Genomic DNA, 20,227 nt, shown 5'->3' on the forward strand with positions numbered 1-20,227 from the left:
TCATAGTCAGATGGAAGGAGCACTTTACTTTTTTGCCCAGGCCCACTGTAGGTGTCTGTACACTGATAGACCATTTCACCAGCCAGGGAACATCACACCCAAGTGCTTTAAAGCCCCTTGCCTCAGGGCATGAGTTATTGTGTGAAATGAAAGGAGCCGTAGGACACAAAATAAAACAACTCCACTGACAAACATCGGCGCCGACTTCTGCTCCCACTGGTGGGTGCTTGATCCCCCTCTGCCCCCACCCCTCCCTTTCCAATCCCTTCCCCAAAGTCCCTGCCCCAACTCTGCCCCCTCCCTGCCCCTATTCCGACTCCTTCCCCAATCCCTGCCCCGGCCCCACCTCTTCCCTGCCTCCTCCCCTGAGCGCGCCATGTTCCTGCTCCTTCCCTCCCTCCCCACCCCCGGAGCAGCCAAACAGCTGTTTGGTGGTGGCCAGGGGGAAGCGCTGGGAGGTAGGTGGAGGAGCGGGGACGTGGCATGCTCAAGGGAGGGGGGGGAGAGGGGAGCTTCGCTGCTAGTGGGTGCAGAGCACCCACTAATTTTTCCCAGTGGGTGCTCCAGCCCAAGAGCACCCACGGAGTCGGCTCCTATGCTGACAAATACTGGCTACATCCCCAAAGGCTTTTCCCTGGCTTCTATCAGCCAGGGGAAAAGATACGCAGCCTTTCCCAGCCCAGCTTCCTATATAGCCCACCTAGCCACATGACCGGCAGGGACCCCCTAACCCTTTCTGGGCTGCTGCGTCACCCTGTCACAGTTTCATTACTCCTCTCAGATACCCAGTCACAACTGGAACCCAGGGACACCCCCTAAGATATTACTGTGTGTCACATACAATTAAAAAGCAAATCACGCCTCCTTGATCTACAAGTGGAGGGCGCTGCCGAGGACAGATCTACCCACTCCCGTGAATTCTGGAATCCGCCAGGGTTGATTTATAATTTTCAAGGGAGACTGTGTGGCAGTCGCCTGTAATACTTGGCATTCTTACCTGGGAAAACATTCCTAATGTACCAGCCCAGAATGAAATAGATGAAAGAGTCTATCAGAATTAGCCAGCACATCCAGCCAAAAGAAGTATTGTCGCCAGACATGGGTGAGCTATACATATTGTCCCATTGCAGGCCTGAAGTAAAGATATAGAGAATATATTGTGAAATATGTTGATGAAGTATCACAGTCATGAAGGAGCAAAACTTAGTTTCATATGTCCCCTACTTACCTATGCCCTGTTCCTCATAACGAGCAATGTACTGACTTGCATAACTGAATGCAGTTGGGGACAACAGGCTCTGTGGAACAAATTGGAAAACAAAATTACCAAAGAACTCACAAAAAAACCTTCATTGGGCCTGATCCAGTGGCCAGAGATGTGGCTGCAAATCTTTCCCCTGACTTCAGTGAGCACTGGATCAAACACATTATTGATAAAATTTTCAATGGTGGTCTCTAAAAGTGCCCCTATAATTTTGCATATGCAGTTACTTCTTTGTGCAAAAACATGCATTTGTACACAAAAATCAGACAGTTCGATATCTTACGCAAGCAGTATTCACAAATAGAGGATTTTGGCCGATACAAAATTTTGAAAAATTGCAACTTTGCAAGTTAATCAGTCAGTCAGAATTACTTGAAGCACGGGGCAAAATTAATCCACTGAATTCTGTGGACTTATGTTTGTTTATGCAAGCAATGAATTTGGCTTTTGGGACCTAAACATCTATGATTCCAGAGAAAATTTTGTCTCCAGTCAGAGGTTTTTACTTATGAGACTCATACCTTGACTTTATACAGTCCAGGAAATGAGAAAGGTACTCCCGTATGCCAAAATGACACTAGGCCCAGATCCTCAGAGGTATTTAGGCTCCCAATTTGAATTGAAATCAGTGGACGTTAGGAGCCTAAATGCATTTGAAGATTTGGGTGTAACTGCTTTACATTGTGGGATCCCAATGGAGTGCAGGATCTGAGGTTTCCATTGCAGGACAGAGATGAGTTAGCCAGTGAGATGTTTTGCCCCTCCTGCTAAGTCCTTTTATTCCATATCTCAGTTCAGAAAGGAACTAATATCTGATCATCTTGTTTTTTCTCTTTTGGAGCAAGCATTACGTTATAATTCTTGAGGTCTGGTTTCATTGCTATGTAAAGGGGAATTTGAGGTTTGTGCAATTAACGAATTGGCAGTGCCAGGTGTAATGAAGTCAGCAACCTTCCCTTAAAGTGCTGACAGAACCCCTCATTTCTATCCATAACAGCCTTGCTAGTCTAGCTGTGGGTAGCTCTTGATCAGAACCTGGAGAATTCTACCTTGCGTCACGTTGTGCAGTGGCTTGGTGATGTCCCTAAGCAGAGTCTAGAATGAAGCCACTCAGCTCACATTCATTTGTGACCCTTGGGAGCACCAGAAGCAAATGTCTGCTGCCAAACACCCCCGCCCCTTTATTTTAATGAGAAAAAAACTTACCAGCAGACTCTTCACTGAAAAGCTCAAATGATTCTCAATTACCAGCAGCACAATGAAGGGAGAAAAGGTGAGGCTGTAGATAAGGCTGCCGACCAAGGCGGCGATGTTGGTGTTGTTGAAGAAGACACTGATGAGGTAGCACATGGCTATGATGGAGAGGCTGTAGTCCATGAGGTACAGGAACAGAATCACCACATTGATTTTGGGCAGGATGTTGCTAACTTTCAGTATAATGATGAGAAACATGACTGTGATTAGAAGGAAGGTGGCACTTTCAATGAACCAGGCAATGAAATGGCTGCTGGAGTTGACACCCATCATCTTCATGTACTATGGAAAAGAAGGCAGAAAAGGGACAGCTGTTTATTAAGAGATATTTCTGATTATATACTTGTCACTGAAATACTTCTCTCTTCTCACACTCTGGATAGTGCATGAAATTAGAGCATGCCCTCTCTGATTTTGGCATATGCTCTACTTATAAAACAGTGTAGCCTAGCAAATGTGCATCTTCAGACTATCCTGTGTTTGCAGAACAGTCCAGTACAAGAGTGACATGTCCCAGAAGGTATACATGGCCCCCAAAATCCAACGCAAATACTAACATTAGCCTCTCGTATAAGCCTATAGTATTTGTTGCTTTTCTAAAACATTTTGAGTATATTTTAAAAGACTATTGAGTGGTTTTACTGCAAAGACACTTTTAAAATCTCAACCAAGGAGCTCACTGTAAAAGAAAAAGTCAATTTCCTCATTTCTGTCTTACCTAACACTAGAAATCCAGAGCCTCCTGGTGTAAACAGACACTGCTGCAACAAAGGCTCACTCATTTACATCAGCTATGAACCTGGCCCTCTCAGCTTTAGTAACCTAAGAATATTATGTGCTGCAAGAGAAACCACATTCACAGCTCTTTTCTATAACTGATGCGACTGGTTACATTTCTAACAAGCCTGCCGCTACTCTGGTTCCCGTGGAAAATGGCATGAAAGCTGCGATCAATTAGATCAATCAATTAATTGGTTTTGGGTTGTTTTAAGAAAAAAACTCATGAAATTTCCTTCAATTTTTGTAAGTGTCCATTAGTTTAAGACATTTTTTGGTGATCCAGCAGCTGTTTCCATGGGAATGGTAACAGGAACAGATCTGTCTGAGTTCTTGTTGATTGCTGAGGGTTAGGCTTGCAAAAGCCCTTTGGCTCTCAAGGCTGTAGTACATGTTCACTTTGAAAATCCAATTAAATTATGGCAGGGAAAAGAACTTCACTTTGCTTTCAATGCTATTATTTTCCCTCTGGTAGGCGCAATGAGCGAAGAGCTCTCTTTCGCTGGAGATGATGTAAAATACAACACCTGGGGCATTGTACTGGCTGGGGGCCTGCCCCAATTTCAGCCTCTCCTTTAGATACCCAGGGAACATTGTGTCTCCTGAGTTTGCAAACCCCTCCTGATCACATGGGGTATGGGTCCAATCAGGAACACAAGAGACGAGCCATGAGACTTATGTGACTAGATTGCCCTGAGCGACCTTTCGGGAAAAGTCAAGATAACAAAAGCTTTGCAAGACAGTTTACACAAACAGAGTTCCAGCAAACCATTGCAGCACGTTCAGAAACACAGGTTAAACTTGAGCCAGGCTGTATATAAGTTGATTTTAGGTTGAACGTTTCATATAGCTGTCCCCCATCCCTCACTGAATAAAACCACTAATAACACATCGACAGCTTGTCATCCCCACCCACCTAAATGGAAATGCAGCAGGAGTTGGTTTATTTGCCAAAACTCTAGTCAGCCCCCAGCTCTCATTTTAACAAAGAAAGTAAGTGATTTCCCTTCAACTACAATTCATTCATTTCATTGACTCCATACATTTACATGTTTAACATGTGCATTTTATACATTGAAAACGGGGCTTTTAACACTTATGTTGCTCCAGTCAATGTCACATTATCTTCTAGATAGAAAATCTAGTCATAATTTCATTACTGTACCTCATATAGCCTTAGATCTTTCTCTTGAACAAGCTTTTTCACAAAAGCAGCTATAAACAGTGACCAAGCAGCCATCAGAGCAAATGGAAGAGAATAGGTCACACTGCTTAAGAACCTGTAAAAGAGAAATGCAGGATTTAGCTGAATAGAAAATGTGCTGGATTCGGGATTTATGAAGAATATACTTTTCAAACTAATACTCTTTGCAGAGGAAAACCATGCTCATATTTTTAAATGTAGACTATAATTATTAGAATAAGGATAGTTTGTACTTACATAGGACCTTCCACCCAAGAACTTCCAAACAGTTTAAAAATATTAATGAATTAACCCTTTTTACCCTGCTACCATGTAAGTATTATTTGTCTGATTTTAACCGCTGGGAAAACTGCAGCAGAGAAATTAAGGCCAACATTTTCAAAACTGTACGCCTAAAGTTAGGCACCTAAATCCAAAGTGCTGGGAATTCATGACTCCGAATAAAGTTAGTCAATACAGTCAGCAGATAATTACCATTTCTGAAAATCGGGCTGCTTATTTCCCTGCCTACATATGGATTCAGGTGCCTGACTTGACACCCACATTTGCAAACTGTGGCCCAAGTGTCTTGCCCAGTGTCAGACTGTGACAGAACTGGTATTAGAATCCACATTTATTGATCCTCATCCCTATGCGTTAGCCAGCAGACTTTCCTTCCACTCAAAAGGAAGTAGTGGTGGTAGTAAATTGAGCCTACTGTATTTGAAAACAAGATCGTTACCTGATTGATTTTCCACAGTAGATTAACTTTAAGGAACACATAGCATGTTCCCTTTCTGATGAAAAAAGCCAGTACTATTTCTGCAAAAAGTCTCAAATGAAACTATTTCAAGCAAAATTAAAATTTAATTTTGTTCTGAATTGTTTTAGTTGGAAACTCAAAGACGTCATAAAAATCAACCCACGTTCATGAAAGGTTTTGATTTAGATAAAACTGCATTTTTCAACTAAAAAGAACGTCAACCAGGTCTCCAAATTTCAGCAGTTTCCAAATGTTACGGTACAATGACATATGAGATTGCCACAACTTTGCCTGTAAAATGGTAACTAAGTGGTATCAGTTGATGAATGTTGATTTTATAGCAGCTTCTACTGCGGCATCATTCCACAGCTCCTGGGTATTTTAATGATTGAATGAAATGGCATCTCCTGAACTTTCCAGGTGGGGGAAAGAGAATTGTGAAGGTGAGTTGTTTTCTTGGCAGCAAGAGTGCGAGAAAAGCAGCTTACAGCTCAATAATGAGTGCCTCCAGGAAATAGTTCATCATAGTACACAATGATTTAACAATAATAATCTGTATTTTTGCTGTAAATAATTGACATATTGTCTGAACTATTCCTGACCACTTCACAGTCACAATAAGGTGGCAGACCTTTGCATGTGAATTATCCTATTGTAACCTACATTAGGAGAATACAACTCTCTCTCTCTCCGTCTCTCGGCTGATCGACCTATAAGGTTAACAAGTGCCCTACAGGATGCAGCTAGCTTTTTAGCTCAGGTGGCACTACCTCATGCTTTGAGTATGAAATGTCCTGCATTAAAAGCGGCCATACTGGGTCAGAATAAGGTCCATCTAGCCCAGTATCCTGTCTTCTGACAGTGGCCAGTGCCAGGTGCCCCAGAGGGAATGAACAGAACAGGTCATCATCAAGGGATCCATCCCCTGTCGCCCATCCCCAGCTTCTGGCAAGCAGAGGCCAGGGACACCGTCCCTGCCCAACCCTGTTCAACCCTTTCGGTCTGCCCGAGTGGAGTCAGTTATATTGCCCTCTGTAGAATGAGTGTCCAAGCCAACAGTGCAATTTGCTGAACATCCCTCACTGCTGTAAAATACATTGAAAATGGCTTTTCACACATGTGTTTACCCAGCTTGGATGCCGCCTCTGGTCCCTGTAATAATTCAGAGACATCACAGTCCCAGGATCCCATTTTTTATCATAACTGTTGCACCCAGGGGCCAGATCCTCAGCTGGTATAAAGTGGCATTGCTGTATTGAAGTCAGCTGAGTTATGCTGATTTATGCCCACTGAGATCTGGCTCAAGGTGAGCAGAATCCAAAACTCCTCACTCCTGTGCCAGTCTGTTTATCAAGATTCACTCTGGTTCATACACCATTCATACTGTACCACTTGGTATAGCAGGCAGTTAACCCTGACTGCTCAGTGCATTGGAATCCCATCTGTCTCCCCTCAACATTGTTGAGAGGAGGGTTACAACCTCATCTCCTCTATAGCTCTTGCAGCACCTGAGAGAGAGAGGCATATGTAGCAGCACTGTACACTATGAACGGTGTCTAAACTGGAATAGCTGGAACAAAAAATAAATACCGCGACTTGAAGTAATATCAAGTAACTTAAAGCTCATATTTAGGCTCGTAAACTTAGGGACTTTTTTTTTGCTCAACAGATAAGTTTCCCAGCTCTAAACTACTATCTGCTACTCAGCTACTATCTAAGCTACTATTTGGATTTATACACCTACTGAAATAGGCCAAGACTCCTGAAGTCTAATCCCAGCTCCGCCAGTGACTCGCTATGCCTCAGTTTCCCTGTCTATAAAATGCGGGTAGTAATTTTCACCTACAGTAGTACCTATGGGAATTATGATGATTCACATATTTATAGTACGATGATAAGACAAGACACTCTGGGTGAAATCCTCACCCCACTAGAGTCACTGGGAGTTTTGCCATTGATTTCGGTAGGGCCAGAGTCTCATCCTGGATCCTTTAAAACAACAAAATAATATTTCTTTAAATCTTCATATAGATTTTCCTTTTCTATTATGATTTTCTTTTCATGGGAGCACGGCTTTGAGGAAGCCAGTAAGTCCCAACCATTGTAATTATCCCGCTAATGTATAACACGTTCTGCAAGTCATTGTCATTGACGAGAAGTAATGGGCTTAATCCGCAGCAAGGGAGATTTAGGTTAGATATTAGGAAAAAATGTCTAGCTATAAGGATAGTTAAGCTCTGGAACAGGCTTCCAAGGGAGGTTGTGAGATCCCCATCACTGGAGGATTTTACGAACACTGTAGATAAACACCTCTCAGTGATGGTCTAGGTTTACTTGGTCCTGCCTCAGTGCAAGGGTATGGATTTGCTGACTTCCTGAGGGCTCATGAACTTACATGTCCTTATTGTAGCAGGGGTAGGGAGTGGCCTGGACTTGAACAGCTATTTCCTCTGGACTCTTCCCAGTCTGCAACTCAATGATTGCTCTCTCGATACTGTCCTGGATATAGATAAAGGCTCGGCTGTAGATCTGGCTCTGCGAGGTTGAATTATGTGGGCCCACGGTCCAGATCCTCTCCCTGATCCTATTTGTTGTTTGGGAAATCCTGCTGCTCATTCGGATGGTATAATTGACTAGTGGAGGAAGGGAGAGACTGTCGGGAGTTGCTCTCCTCTGTCTGTTACTGCTTGATGGTAGATTGAAAATGACACCTTGAGAAAACAAAGTGAAATTTATTTTTCAGTCAACAATGGTTGCAGTAGGATAGTGCCACGTATAAGTATCAAATCTGAACTCCTCATTTTTATAACCCTTTTGCATATTAAAACCCAACAGTCTTTTAACTGAAGAGCCCACTGCTCAGGTAGGTATGCGATTTGTTGTCACTATCAAGCACGTCAAAGCAGAGTTAGCTGTTGTTGCTCACACTGTATTTATGCTGACATTTCCAAAACCGACTGGTGATTCTGGGTGCCAAGAACCCACCCTCTGAAAAGCAGACCCTTGTAAGTCGTTCCTACATCAGCACTCAGTATTGGAGGTATCCAAAATCACTAGTCACTTTTGGAAAACCTTGGTCTTAGATCTAACCCGACTAGGAAAACTATAAATATTCCATATACAGATTATCAAATCTCATGTATGATAGAGGTACAGGAAATCAGTTCTAATAACTACTGATACATCACATTATTAAGGTTAGTAGAGTTTCTGTTGATAAGGGAGATGTTTTTAATGGTGGCTGAATTATGGGATATTAAAAAAGAACAGTTTATGGGACTTTCAAGAAAGGCCTGAGCTCACATTCTGATTCCTTTAAAAATTAAACCAAGGACACACATAAGATCCTTTCTTTTTCCCTGCTTGATATGATAGCCAAATGTTAATGGGCCAAATTCATCTGACTTTTACGAATGTAGTTCTCATCTGCCAATATATGTTTCCTACAATAATGGGCTACTAGTTGGTTTCATTAAAGCATTTTAAGAACAGTATGATCTGCTAAAGAAAGGTGTGGTCTCTTCATATTACTTGCTTTACATATCCCTTTCCCTCTACAGGCCTATCTGGAAGACAGCTCTGTATCCTGGAGATTCACCAGGGGTTCCCAAGGTGCTCAACAGAAGACCCTACTGGCACCTTGCCAGGATACCAAGGGCTACCTACACCTAACTGCATGAAAAGGAGCAGATTGTAGCCCACTCTCATCTGTGATAAGGAGGCATAGCCACGCAATATGTCATGGCTGATTGGCTGAAGATTGCAGGTTGAGCATTGTTTGCTGGGACCTATTGTCTTCCTAGTATAGAACTCTGTGTATAGCACTTGACTCATGAACTGCACTTTGGCTACTGCACATGATAACAGGGTAAAAAGGGTTAATTCATTAATTACATGGGCATTTCTGTAACTGAACACGGCACTTACTTCCAAAAAGTTCATTCCTCAAAAAAAGCTCTTTAGCTACCATTTCCAGCTCCTCTCTGGTTTTTGCCACCTGAATGCGATCAAACGACACACAGGAGGATACATTTACTGCCAGGGTAGATAATGTGTTCAGTTGATTGATGATGTCAGCGTTGTTCTGCAATTCCAACCTTATATCATCTGGGGTGTGGGGGAAGGGAATGAAGCAAAAGAACCATCACTTCATTATGCTGTTACTGCTAATAACGATGGAAAAAAAACAATCACACTAAACATTAATCGTAAAATATTATTCTGCATTTATCAGTGCAATGACTGCATGTGGTTGACCCAATTTTTAGGTTAATCATTTTTAACACGCTCATCAGTTTGTCTTTGGGAGAATGCCAACTATGGAATGTGACAGCCATTTCAAACCAGAGGTTACTGCCAATCTGCTGGTTTTTTAAACTGTGTATGATGTTCTCCATTCGTTCCACGGCCAGTGATTTTCAGTGTAATCGCCATGTCTGCTGATCTGTTTTAGCTCAGTGGCAAACACAATCTATTTTATCCAAGCCCGTCAAGTAGGAAGTAGGTCTGCCATGGTGATGTGTGTAGTAGACCTGTTAATGCAGCCAATAAAAGTACTGCTGTCTTCTGGCTGTTGTACATGGTGACTACATAATGCAGTGTAACTAATGTGGAACAGCGGCCACAAGTATGATGGTTTTGCTGCAGTTAGGACAGGTGATTGCGCTCAATAGGTGACTATTTGCACTCATTTCATTCTACACAGCATGCTGATAGGGGTTGCAATGAGCTAGACTCACTCCTGATCTACATCAGCTTCCATTCGCACAAACAAGGGCTGTGTTGGAGTCATTGTGGATAGCTCTTTGAAAACATTCACTCAATGGGCAGCGGCAGTCAAAAAAAGAAACAGAATGTTGGGAATCATTAAGAAAGGGATAGAAAATAAGACAGAAAATATCATACTGCCTCTATATAAATCCATGGTACGCCCACATCTTGAATACTGCGTGCAGATGTGGTCGCTCCATCTCAAAAAAGATATACTGAAATTGGAAAAGGTTCAGAAAAGGGCAACAAAAATGATTAGGGGTATGGGACGGCTTCTGTATGAGGAGAGATTAGTAAGACTGGTACTTTTCAGCCTGAAAAAGAGACGACTAAGGGGGGGGAATATGATAGAGATCTATAAAATCATGACTGGTGTGGAGAAAGCAAATAAGAAAGTGTTATTTACTCCTCAGAACACAAGAATCAGCGGTCACCAAATAAAATTAATAGGCAGCGGGTTTAAAAAGGAAGATTTTTTTCACAGAATGCACAGTCAACCTGTGGAACTCCTTGCCAGAGGATGTTGTGAAGGCTAAGACTATAACTGGGTTCAAAAAAGAACTAGATAAGTTCATGGAGGTCCATCAATGGCTATTAGCCAGGATGGGCAGGGGTGGTGTCCCTAGCCTCTGTTTGCCAGAAGCTGGGAATGGGCGACAGGATGTATCACTTGATGATTACCTGTTCTGTTCATCTCCTCTGGGGTACCTGGCATTGGCCACTGGGCTAGATGAACCTTTGGTCTGACCCAGTATCGCCATTCTTATGTTCTTAAAGTGGCTGCTACATTACTCCACTGAGGGAGTAGGGAGGAGAGGGGGACCTGAGAGACCTGAAAACTTTAAAGCAAGACTCCAGTTCTGATGTGAGTGAATTATTAAAATCACTTCCCATCAGGCTTCCAATTCACTATTTGGGTGAATAATTATGTCTGAACAGTGTCCTCTGGTGGCCAGAGGGGATTAATACAATTTACTGCAGAGATTCTCTTGCAATGTCTATTTGACTAACATTCAGGACTGGAGTCATTTAAACTAGGCCTTATGGTTTTTAAGACTATTTTTCACAGATTTTGAGGCCGGAAGGGACTATAATTATAATGGAATGCTAAACCATATTACACTATTCAGCCATTAGGTGGCACCGTGTTCATTTAAAGCCGTGGTCTCCAACCGTTTTACGCACAAGATCACATTTTGAATTTAAGATCAACCCAGGATCTACCTCACCCCTTCCCCAAGGCCCTGCTCCCTCCAGTCCTTCCTCCCATCCTCACTCACTTTCACCGGGCTGGGGCAGGGGCTTGGGGTGCAAGCTCAGGGAGGGAGTTTGGGTGCAGGAGGGGGCTCCGGCCTGGGGCAGGGGGTTGGGATGTGGGAGGGGGTGCGGGGTCTGCGAGGGGTCTGCGAGGGAGCTCTGGGCTGGGCATGGGGCGGCGTGGTGCAGGCTCCAGGCAGGAGGCGCTTACCACAGGCTGCTCCTGGTCGGCATCACAGTAGGGCTCAGGCAGGCTGCCTGCCTGCTGTGGCCCCACGCCACTCCCAGAAGCAGCTGGCTGCTGGTATATCTCTGCGTGCTGCCCCTGGAGGGAGGGCAGCAGCAGGTCTCCGTGCACTGCTCGCACCTGCAAGCGCCACCCCGCAGTTCCCATTGGTCGGTTTCCAGCTAATGGGAGCTGCGGGGATGGTGCTAAGGGCGAGGGCAGCGTACAGAGCCGCCTCACCCTCCCCTTCCCCCAAGGGGCCGCAGAGACATGCCGGCAGCCAGCCGCTTCCGGGAGTGGCATGGGGCCAAGGAAGGCAGGGCTGAGCCCCTGCACCCACTGGACTTTTAGCGGCCCGGAGATTGCGATTGACTGGCCGAGGCTCCGGGATCAACAGGTTGGTGACCGTTGATTTAAAGGAACCTCAGCCATACCTGGCAGAGCATTAAAGGAACTTACGATGAACACGTCACATGTGTATAAGCAGGCTCTGTTGCCAGTCCATATCTGGTACTGGAACATGACCACTATCATCATCTAGTCTGACCTCCTACGTAGCCCAGGTCATAGAACCTCATCCAGTAAACACTGCATCAAGCCCATAACTTCTGTCTGAGCCCTAGCTTATCTTTTAGAAAGACATCCAGTCTTGATTTAAAGACATCAAGTGATGGAGAATCCATCATGTCCCTAGGCAGGTCAGTCCAATGGTTAATTACCCTCACTGTTAAAAATTTGCACCCTATTTCTTGTCTGAATTTGTCTAGCTTCAGCTTCCAACCATTGGAGCTTTTAAAGCCTTTTTCTGATCAATTAAAGAGTCATCTGGTATCAGAAGTCTATTCTCCAAGTAGGTACCTGCATGACCTTCTCATAAACAAACTAGGGAAATACAGCCTAGATGGAGCTACTATAAGGTGGGTGTGTAACTGGTTGGAAAACCACTCCCAGAGAGTAATCAATCAGTGGTTCACAGTCAATCTGGAAGGGCATATCAAGTAGGGTCCCACAGGGATCAGTTCTGAGTCCAGTTCTGTTCAAGATCTTCATCACTGATTTAGGTAATAGCATAGAGAGGACACTTATAAAGTTTGTGGATGATACCAAGCTGGGAGGGGTTGCAAGTGCTTTGGAGGACAGAATTAAAATTCAAAATGATCTGGACAAACTGGAGAAATGGTCTGAAGTAAATAGGATGAAATTCATAAGGACAAATGCAAAGTACTCCATTTAGGAAGGAACAATCAGTTGCACACATACAAAATGGGAAATGACTGCCTAGAAAGGAGCACTGTGAACAGGGATCTGTGGGTTATAGTGGATCACAAGCTGAATATGAATCAACAGTGTAACACTGTTGCAAAAAAAGGGAATGCCATTCTGGGATGTAACAGCAGGAGTATTGTAAGCAAGACACGAGAAGTAATTCTTCTGCTCTACTCCGTGCTGATAAGGCCTCAGCTGGAATATTGTGTCCAATTCTGGGTGCCACATTTCAGGAAAGATGTGAACAAATTGGAGAAAGTCCAGAGAAGAGCAACAAAAAATTATTAAAGGTCTAGAAAACATGACCTATGAAGGAAGATTGAAAAAACTGGGTTTATTTAGTCTGGAGAAGAGAAGACTGAGAGGGGACGTGATAATAGTTTTCAAGTACATAAAAGGTTGTTACAAGGAGGAGGGAGAAAAATTGTTCTCGTTACCTTCTGAGGATAGGACAAGCAATGACCTTCAATTGCAGCAAGGGAGGTTTAGGTTGCATATTAAGAAAAACTTCTTCACTGTCAGGGTGGTTAAGCCCTGGAATAAATTATCTAGGGAGGTTGTGGGATCTCCATCATTGGAGGTTTTTAACAAACACATGACAAGGATGGTCTTGTTTTTATATAGTCCTGCCTTGAGTGCAGGGGACTGGACTAGATGACCTCTCAAGGTCCCTTCCAGTCTTATACTTCTAGGGTTCTATGATTCCTCATTTACAATTATTTTGACATCTATTATTTAACTAGGTTTTAATCCATTTAATATGGAAAACAGTAATTTTGTACAGTGTTAATTTTTTTTATGAGAATGTCATGCAGGACTAAGTCAAATGACTTACAGAAATCTATTATCTCAGCACAGTTACCTTTCTCGACCAAACTAGTGATCAGTTTATGATGAGATACATTTGTTTGACAAGCTCATTTTTCATAAAACCATGTTGATTGGCATTAATTATGCTACTGTCCTTTAATTCTTTACTGATGATATCCCATATCAGCCTTCCTGAAATTTTTCCTGGGATCACTATCAGGCTAACTGGCCTGATCTGCATCATCCTGTTTACCTTTTTTAAAAATATTGGTTTGACATTAGCTTCTTTAAAAACAACAACAACACAGTAACAGGTTACATTTCAGGGATCCCACAGCTAAAAGACTGGCTTATGCATCTGATAATGTGTTTTGTGTTACACACTGGATGCCACATAAGACATATTTATGGAGAGGATGAGTGGCATTGGGCTAAGGTACAAGACTGGGACTCAGGAGACTGCACTTCAAGGCAAAATCTGCCACAGAATTCCTGTGTGCCCTTGGCTAAATCACTTAATCTCTCTATGCCTCAGTTTCCCATCTGTAAAACAAGGATCGTAATGCTCCCTTTCTCCCCCCATCTGTCTTATCCATCCATAATGTGGGCACTCAAACCATATTGCTCAGGACATATGCTGATATTTTAAGAGGGTGAAGGAGGAATCTTTCCAGTCCCATAAAGCATGAAGCATTGCAAATATACACTATGAATGAGCTTGATTGGCACTAATGCATCAGCTACTGGCCAGCAGGAATCGTTACACCAATGGTCTAAGGCAGTGAGGCAGTTGTGATGTTCCGAGCACTGTTATACAAATAGGAGGTGTATGAATAGCAACTTACCCAGTTCATTTATTTCGCTCAGCAGTTTGACAGCATCCAGCTTCACCATGAGTTTGATAAAAACTTGCACAAATGGATTCTGCAGGGTATTCTATCAAATGAGAGTGAGAGAGAGAGAGTGACATTCATCCTGTTTGGATCCCCTCCATGTTACTTACGCCCTTCTTGAGCCTCCTCTCTTCACTTGATTTCAGTTACGGAGAGAAAACTTTAGCCAGTGACGGTGTCTTACAGCTCTCTAAGGGCCTGATCCAACGGAAAACAATCACATTGATTTCACTGGGCATCGGACTGGTTCTGGAAAGCACTTAGGCCTGAATCCTTAGTGACACAGAGACGTTAAAGTATGTGCAAATGTAATTTCTACCAACTTTTGGTGTATCTGCAGTTTTGGAGCCTGCAGGAGCAAGCGTCCCAGCCCAGGTCAGCAGGTGTGGTTTACCCTAGCGCTCTGAAACTAGCCATAGAGCCAGTGCTTTGACGCTGTGGTTTGGATTCTTCAGCCCACCCCTCTCCCTGGGCTTCAGAGCCCAAGGTCCAGCCCTGTCTATACAGCTATTTTTAGAACCCTAGCATGAGCTGTGCTAGCCTGAGTCTGTCGACCCTCCTGGGAGGCTTGAACCCGTGGACTCCAGAATGCTGTGTAGACAGACCCTGTAAGGGCGCTGTACGCTGTCACAGCACAGTGCAGAGCGGCCTGTGTGTAAATGAGCTTCAGGCCTTCAGGTTTGAGCTTAGCTGAATCTCTAATAGCTCATTCCACAAAGGAGTCCACTCAGTGGAGAATGTTTCATCGTTGACTCTCACACGCTCTGTCCTGGATTTTCCAGGAGTCCAGCTATGCCATGTACACTGTGGTGAATTTCTCCCACTGAGACCAGTTAATATTTACTCTGTGTTCCCAAGATATCCTTTCTATAACAGGCTGTGTTCTGTTTCTTCACCAAAAAGAAGCCAATCATTGCTGCTAAGGTAACTTAAGTAACTCAAAGTAACCTCAAAGTGCCTCAAAGTAACTTAAGCACGGAGAGTGAGCAGAAAGAGGAGGCACGTTACAGCTTTCCAGGTTTGAGCAGTGACTTGTTTCTCATGGGAGAGTCTGAAGTTTTACCTTGATATTTAAATATTTTTCCTCATTGAGCTACAAAGGCAGAATGGCATTCGTTCATCCTCTAGGCTCTCCAGCACTTTTCTAATGAGGAGAACTAGGTATTATCCCAGCTTTTCTGCTTCCTGAGGAGAACCACTTCTTTGGTATCTCAGGCTGGGGTGAGCCCTGTGATGGGTCACCCAGCTTTGATTGCTACATCAAGCAGAAGGCAATTGCATTTACAAACCTAAGAGAATTCTCCCCTTTGTATGGCCAACCATCAGTCCTCAGTGTGTTGGAAGTTTTAGGGGAAGTACTGTAAGCATTTCAGAAGGAGGGTTTAGCTCTGAAAAGGTGCCCCTTTAGAATCTCTTGGTGTTTGTATTGTTGGTGGACGTCAATGGAGCTATGACAGTTTATATCAGATAGGATCTGCCCCCAGCCTTCTGTTAACTTGAGCGACAAAGGAACCCTGTTAGCTGTGAGATAATAATACCTTGACAACTGGAATTGTTTCGTTTAATGTAGTCAGTGAATTCATGATCAACGGTGACTTGTCCAGCCATTCCTGGGACTTTTGCATTAGATCAGCCATCTGCTTCAGGGTTGCATTAGACTTAAAAAAACAAATCAAAACAAACACATGAAATAAATCCATTTGACCTGTTTACAAAAAGCTAAATTAATATTTCCATGGTCCTTTCACATGACATTGAGCAAGTTTTTCCTTCTTTAGGCCCCAATTCAGCTATCCATCCCTGTTCTGCTGAATGCTTAAGCACATGCTTAACTTTAACATGTCTTTAACTTCAACACATGCCTCAGTCACATGTAGGTGCTTAACGTTTAGCCTACGTTTCAGGGCTTTGCTGAACAGAGCTGGACTTCAGCACCTGCTTACATGCTTTGCTGGATTGGGGCCTTAAGTATTATGACGAAGGTCTGGTCTAAACTACAGACCTATATCACTATAACTACGTCATGCAGAGGTTTGAAAAGTCCACACTCCTGAGCGACGTAGTTTATAGCAACCTAACCCCCTGCATAGACAGTGCTATGTCGGCGGGAGAAGCTTAAAGTGTTTTAACTGTAGACTTCCTCTATGTCTAAGAATAAAAGTCCAGTTCTGTTAATCAAGAATCAACCATTTTCCTCCCCGAAAACTCCTTCAGAAGCTACTAAAGGTTATTGACCTCAGCTCCTTATCTAGTTAGCACAGAGCAGTAATTTGGTGCAGTCACAAAACTCTCTATATTTTCCTGTTGGGTTACACAGCGCGCTGTGATGAAGGACCAAAGTCAGTCCTGATGAAGGGAGAGCAACTGCCATTGACATTAAGGCTATAAGGTGGATAGAAAGCTGGCTAGATTGTCGGGCTCAACGGGTAGTGATCAATGGCTCCATGTCTAGTTGGCAGCTGGTATCAAGTGGAGTGCCCCAAGGGTCAGTCCTCAGGCAGGTTTTGTTCAGTATCTTCATTAATGATCTGGAGGATGGCATGGATTGCACCCTCAGCAAGTTTGCAGATGACACTAAACTGGGAGGAGAGGAAGATATGCTGGAAGGTAGGGATAGGATACAGAGGGACCTACACAAATTAGAGGATTGGGCCAAAAGAAATCTGATGAGGTTCAACAAGGACAAGTGCAGAGTCCTGCACTTAGGACGAAAGAATCCCATGCATCGCTACAGACTAGGGACCGAATGGTTAGGCAGCAGTTCTGCAGAAAAGGACCTAGGGGTTACAGTGGACGAGAAGCTGGATATGAGTCAACAGTGTGCCCTTGTTGCCAAGAAGGCCAATGGCATTTTGGGCTGTATAAGTAGGGGCATTGCCAGCAGATCGAGGGACGTGATCGTTCCCCTCTCTTCGACATGGGTGAGGCCTCATCTGGAGTACTGTGTCCAGTTTTGGGCCCCACACTACAAGAAGGATGTGGAAAAATTGGAAAACATCCAGCGGAGGGCAACAAAAATGATTAGGGGACTGGAACACATGACTTATGAGGAGAGGCTGAGGGAAATGGGATTGTTTAGTCTGCGGAAGAGAAGAATGAGGGGGGATTTGATAGCTGCTTTCAACTACCTGAAAGGGGGTTCCAAAGAGGATGGCTCTAGACTGTTCTCAGTGGTAGCAAATGACAGAACGAGGAGTAATGATATTAGGAAAAACTTTTTCACTAGGAGGGTGGTGAAGCACTGGAATGCGTTACCTAGGGAGGTGGTGGAATCTCCTTCCTTAGAAGTTTTTAAGATCAGGCTTGACAAAGCCCTGGCTGGGATGATTTAGTTGGGGATTGGTCCTGCTTTGAGCAGGGGGTTGGACTAGATGACCTCCTGAGGTCCCTTCCAACCCTGATATTCTATGATTCTATGATTAATGGAAGATATTGCTGCTTATGCCAGGACTGATTTGGGTCTAAGGCCTTTTACAGAGAAATGTTTCCAAACCCCGTACTGCCCCTCACATTTCTAGTTCTGCTTGGATTTTTCATGCAAAGGAAACTATTGATCACAGTCACAAAGGGGTAGATTACAAATCGTCGCTGTCTCTTTAACAATTTTATGTTTCATTTGACCTGTAGACCATAGGAATCACCAGAATGTATCAGACCTGGGGTCCATTCAGTCCCACATTCTGTCTCTGACTGTGGCCAGCATCAACTGCTTCAGATTAAGGGGCAAGAAACCCCTGCAGTAGATCGTTATGGGATAATCTGAGCACAGGGAAATATTTTTCCTACCCCCATTCATTAGAGGTTGGTTTATGCCTTGAAGAGTGAGTGTCTCCATCACTTCCAAAACTCTTGGGGTTAAATCCTGGCCCCATGGAAGTCAGTGATGTCATTGATTTCAATGGACACAGGGTTTCACCATAATTTTTTTTTACATTCTTTCTATTATAATTCTGGATATTCTGGTTATCTGTCTAAATGTCCAGTCCTTTTTGTAATCTTGCTAAGCTCTTGGCCTTAGTGACAGCTGGTCTCAAAGAGCCCCAGAGGCTGTGCATTGTGTGAAATCACACTTCCCATTCCCCAGTTTTAAATTTGCTGCCTTTCACTTTCATTTGTATTTTCGTTTCTTGGAGATCAGGATTCTCTCTGCAGTGCCTTCCCACAAACAGAAATACAAAGCTACGGCGCACTGGAAACAAGTTCCGAAGGGTTTGCAAGCTTATCTAACCTCATTATTTTTAGGGATAACCCAATCAGCGATGGGTCCAAAGCAAACCCCAAGCTCTGAATACTCACCAAATTGTGATCCAGCTTCCGTAATTTCAGTTGGTCCCAACCAACACCCCACGATCAGTACCTCACTCCCATTTTGAATTTAAATGCATTAAACAATTCTTTGCTGATGACTGATCTACATTCTTCTTTCATCTCAAAGAGTCTTCGAAGCCTTAGATTACCCCCAGTTTGAGACCACATCAGCTATGTTCTACAGTAATGTGTCAAGATTCATTTTTCTCCCGGGGGGGTTATCAACCAAGTCTAATACTTCCAGCACAGGCAGAAAACAGAATTCTGCTACTTCTCCAAAAAGCCAGCCTGCGCTGGAGACTCAACAAGAAGCTCTCTCATTGGGATTTGCTTGACCGGAGCCCCTCTCATTATTCACAACATCATACCTTTTCCATGATCGCTCGAGTTTCTGGGGTGTCTGGTGTATACAGAATCTTCCCAAACAGCATAGGTTTGAGGAAAAACCATATTAAAGCTCCAGTAGAGGTACTAACCAAATCCAGATAAAACGATAAGCAGAAAGGTGCTGCAAGGCAAAAAAAAACCAAATAGCACAAATAAAGTAGACGCACGAAAGTCCCCAAGAGTATTTTTGTTGCTGTGTCCGATTAATGTCTGCATAACCCTCTCTGCACTGACTGACGTAATACCTCTTGCCAGAGCTAATCCACCCCGAGGTCTCCTGTTGTGGAAATCAAGACAACAAGATTCTCATTGTTCTAGCAGAGGTTTTTTTGCTTTAAGGTTAAATGGACTTTTGTGAACGAGGAGGAGCTAATAATGTTAGTGCAGCTGGAAAAATGACACATTAGGATGAAAGCACTGACCTGTCAAGTCCTAAAACCAGCCCACCACAGGAACTGGGAGATGAGGGAACATTAAGCCGCTGCCCTACTCCTCTCAGAAGCCTGAGTTTTCCTTTTTAAACTTTATGAAAATAAGTCACCCATAAGCATAGTGAGCCAGATCCTCAGCGGGTGTAAATCAGCACAGCTCCATTGAACAGAAGTATGCAGATTTGCACCAGTTGAGGGTTTGGCCCAGAACAGCTGCTCACTGGATCTAATCAGAAATGCTTGGGTCAGCTCCCAAATGTTTCTGTCCCAGTGTTCAAACAAACATGCAGCTCTTTTTTTGTTACATAAAATGGAAGAGACAGATGCCTAGAGGAGCAAGACCTATGTCGAGAAAAGGGACTTCATGAGTTCCCGTAGAGTTGTGGAAAGCAGCTGTGTCCCCCAGCCACATCGACTCCCACCTGGCTTCTGGAGCCCGATTCCCACAGACGGGCTACTGCAGGCTTGGGGGAAGAGAGGGACAATGCCATGAAGGCTGCATTCCCCACTTCTCCACCAGGATCTGCCAGCTCCAAGTCGTCTCCACTTGCAGAAGTGGCAGGGATACCCTGACCCAAGCTGTCATATCATGCAGCATCTTGCACAAAATAATACATCACATTCCACACAAACTGCTA

At 43.8% G+C, this 20,227-nt stretch overlaps 1 protein-coding gene across 1 annotated transcript in view; it reads right to left on the minus strand.

The window, feature by feature from the left end:
• The window catches only part of ABCA12 (ATP binding cassette subfamily A member 12), a 125,272-nt gene that overhangs the window by 56,309 nt on the left and 48,736 nt on the right, over positions 1-20,227 (minus strand). Inside the window, exons 19-27 of the mRNA XM_074966903.1 lie at positions 19,140-19,279; positions 16,002-16,121; positions 14,416-14,506; positions 9,169-9,348; positions 7,637-7,952; positions 4,461-4,575; positions 2,471-2,800; positions 1,229-1,298; positions 998-1,132 (exon numbers count right to left, since the gene is read on the minus strand). Of these exons, the coding sequence (XP_074823004.1) occupies positions 998-1,132; positions 1,229-1,298; positions 2,471-2,800; positions 4,461-4,575; positions 7,637-7,952; positions 9,169-9,348; positions 14,416-14,506; positions 16,002-16,121; positions 19,140-19,279 (1,497 nt within the window). The remainder of the gene's footprint in view (positions 1-997; positions 1,133-1,228; positions 1,299-2,470; positions 2,801-4,460; positions 4,576-7,636; positions 7,953-9,168; positions 9,349-14,415; positions 14,507-16,001; positions 16,122-19,139; positions 19,280-20,227) is intronic.

This window comes from Natator depressus, chromosome 11, assembly GCF_965152275.1.
Source record: "Natator depressus isolate rNatDep1 chromosome 11, rNatDep2.hap1, whole genome shotgun sequence".
Classification (NCBI taxonomy): Eukaryota; Metazoa; Chordata; order Testudines; family Cheloniidae; genus Natator; species Natator depressus.